Source organism: Solanum pennellii, chromosome 1, assembly GCF_001406875.1.
Source record: "Solanum pennellii chromosome 1, SPENNV200".
In the NCBI taxonomy this organism is placed as follows: domain Eukaryota; kingdom Viridiplantae; phylum Streptophyta; class Magnoliopsida; order Solanales; family Solanaceae; genus Solanum; species Solanum pennellii.
The window spans coordinates 11,414,991-11,418,351 of record NC_028637.1 but is presented as its reverse complement, the minus strand read 5'-3'; the positions used below and the strand labels follow the sequence as shown (position 1 = coordinate 11,418,351).

Here is a 3,361-nt window from a genome sequence, read left to right as displayed (position 1 = left end):
GGGAACACTGTCCGAGGTAGAGGTAGGAGACGAGCTCGAGGTCGGGGTAGGGGCCGTGTTGCAGCACCTGCGGATGTTAAAGTACCAGTAGCTACCCAGGGTCGTGATAGGACTGTACCTCCTAATGCAGAGGTTATTCATGGGGATGTGCAAGATCGTTTCGAGAGGGATGGGCCAGCTCAGGCTCCAATCAGTACTATTGTCCCCCCAGTGCTTCAAGATACCTTGGCTCATATGTTAGGAATCCTAGAGGGGATGGCCCAGGCAGGAGCTTTGCCTGTCACTTCTGATGGCTCACAGACCCGTGTTGGAGGTCAAACTCCAGATCCGATAGTTGCTCCAGATTCTCAGACTCCCAGAACTTAGCCAGCTGCCGCTGTTGCTCCTCGTTTGGATAGTATGGAGTTTCCAAATATGACGTCACATTTGTTGAACAGGCCTTCTATGACTATTGATGAGCAAAAGATGTTTGGGAGGTTCAGACTAATGAATCCTCCTACTTATACTGGTGACTTAGCTGAGGATGCATATGAGTTTATAGTTAGTTGTCATGAGAGGTTGCATAATCTTGGATTAGTGGAGTCTCATGGAGTTGACTACACAGCGTTTCAGATGACTGGCTCTGCTAAGCAGTGGTGGAGGGATTATATTAGTAGTAGGCCAGCTGGATCTCATCCACTATCCTGGACTGAGTTTACTCAGGTATTTCTATCCAAATTTGTTCCACGCAGTGAGAGGGAGCGCAAGAGGGCCGAGTTTGAGGGTTTGCAGCAAAATGGTATGTCAGTTGCAGAGTATGAGGGTAAATTTCATGCCTTGGCTAGGCATGCTTCGATGATACTTCCCACAGAGGCTGAGAGAGTGAGGAGGTTTGTTAAGGGGCTGATTATTCCAATTCGTCTAGGAGTTTCTCAGGTTGCTGCTTCTGGTGTTCCATTCCAGAAAGTGGTAGATGCTGCTAAGGAGTTGGAGATGATTCGACGTGAGGGATTTGAGCAGCGAGAGGGCAAGAGGACTCGTTATTCAGGTGATTATGGTGGTGCTCCGCCTAGGAGTCGGGGTTACTTGGGCAGAGGTTATCACCCTCAGTCCAGCAGACCCATTCATGCTGCTATACCAGCGTCTGAGGCTGGTTACGCTGGGCATAACTCTTCGAGCTCGGTGCATACTTCGCAGGGTTCATCTTCTAGACCTGTAGTTCGTGGAGGGCATTCTGGTCATTCAGGTTCCTCTCATCAGCCTGCGTCTCGTAGGGGTTGCTTTGAGTGTGGTGATATGGGACACTTTGTGAGAGACTGCCCTAGAACCAGACGTGGTGGCTTACATCAGGGTTCTCAGGCTTCGACTTCCAGGGCTGCACAACCTCCAGCTAGGGGTGGTGCACAGAATGGTAGAGGTGGTTCTCATTCAGGTAGAGGTGGTTCTCCTTCTGGTCGAGGTGGTGGTCGTGGAGGTTCACAATCTGATGGTCCAGCAGACCCATTCATGCTGCTATACCAGCGTCTGAGGCTGGTTACGCTGGGCATAACTCTTCGAGCTCGGTACATACTTCGCAGGGTTCATCTTCTAGACCTGTAGTTCGTGGAGGGCATTCTGGTCATTCAGGTTCCTCTCATCAGCCTGCGTCTCGTAGGGGTTGCTTTGAGTGTGGTGATATGGGACACTTTGTGAGAGACTGCCCTAGGACCAGACGTGGTGGCTTACATCAGGGTTCTCAGGCTTCGACTTCCAGGGCTGCACAACCTCCAGCTAGGGGTGGTGCACAGAATGGTAGAGGTGGTTCTCATTCAGGTAGAGGTGGTTCTCCTTCTGGTCGAGGTGGTGGTCGTGGAGGTTCACAATCTGATGGAGGTCGTTCTCACTGTTATGCTTTTCCAGGTAGGCCAGAGGCTGAAGCCTCAGATGCTGTTATCACAGGTATTATTCCGGTTTGTCATCGACCAGCTACTGTATTATTTGATCCAGGCTCTACTTATTCTTATGTGTCCACATATTTTGCTCCTAGTCTGGATATATTGTGTGAGTCTCTTGATTTGCCGATACGTGTTTCTACTCCTGTCGGGGATTCTGTAGTTGTAGATCAAGTGTATCGTTTATGTACTGTTACTTTGATGGGGTATGACACTCATGCAGATTTAAAGGTCTTAGATATGATAGATTTTGATGTGATTCTTGGTATGGATTGGTTATCTTCTTACCACGCAATTTTAAATTGTCATGCCAAGACCATCACTTTAGCTATGCCTGGAATTCCTATAGTAGAATGGAGAGGTACTCTTAGTCATCCTTCTAAGGGTGTGATATCATTCCTTAAGGCTCGTCAGTTGGTACAGAGAGGATGTTTGGCGTACTTGGCCCACATTCGAGATACTAGTATTGAGACTCCTATGCTTGAGTCTATTCCAGTAGTGAGTGAATTTTCAGAAGTATTTCCGACCGATTTGCCAGGTCTTCCACCAGATCGAGATATTGATTTTTGTATTGATGTGGAGCCAGGCACTCGGCCTATTTCCATTCCTCCTTATCGTATGGCACCAGCTGAATTGAAAGAGTTGAAGGAGCAGCTGCAGGATTTGTTGAGCAAAGGTTTTATTAGACCAAGTGTATCTCCTTGGGGTGCTCCAGTGTTATTTGTGAAGAAGAAAGATGGATCTATGCGTATGTGTATTGACTATCGGCAGTTGAACAAGGTAACCATCAGAAATAAGTATCCGATACCTCGTATTGATGATTTATTTGATCAGTTGCAGGGTGCTTCAGTTTTCTCCAAAATTGACTTGAGATCTGGCTATCATCAGCTGAAGGTTAGGGCGGAGGATATCCCTAAGACGGCTTTTCGAACACGTTATGGTCATTACGAGTTTTTGGTGATGTCTTTCGGACTGACTAATGCCGCAGCAGCTTTTATGGACTTGATGAATGGAGTGTGCAGACGGTATTTAGATTCCTTTGTTATTGTCTTCATAGATGATATATTGATATACTCACGCACTAAGGAGGAGCATGAGCATCATTTGAGGATTGTTCTTGGGATTCTAAAGGAGAAGAACCTTTATGCAAAGTTTTCAAAATGTGAGTTTTGGCTTAGTTCGGTAGCATTCTTGGGACATGTAGTGTCCAAGGAGGGTATCATGGTGGACCCTAAGAAGATTGAGGTGGTTAGAGATTGGGTCAGACCTACTTCAGTTACTGAGATTCGGAGTTTCTTGGGCCTTGCAAGTTATTATCGACGGTTTGTTGAGGGTTTCTCATCCATTGCATCTTCATAAACTAGATTGACACAAAAGGAGGTGACTTTTCAGTGGTCTGACGAATGTGAGGTTAGTTTCCAAAAGCTCAAGACTTTATTGACTACTGCTCC

The 3,361-nt window shown here is 46.8% G+C and overlaps 1 protein-coding gene across 1 annotated transcript in view; it reads left to right on the top strand.

Annotated features, from left to right (window-relative positions):
* The first annotated feature begins 399 nt into the window (after nt 1-399).
* The window catches only part of LOC114074811, a 35,922-nt gene continuing 32,960 nt past the window's right edge, over nt 400-3,361 (top strand). The window contains exons 1-2 of the mRNA XM_027912803.1: nt 400-1,088; nt 1,469-2,935. Coding sequence (XP_027768604.1) covers nt 400-1,088; nt 1,469-2,935 — 2,156 coding nt within the window. The remainder of the gene's footprint in view (nt 1,089-1,468; nt 2,936-3,361) is intronic.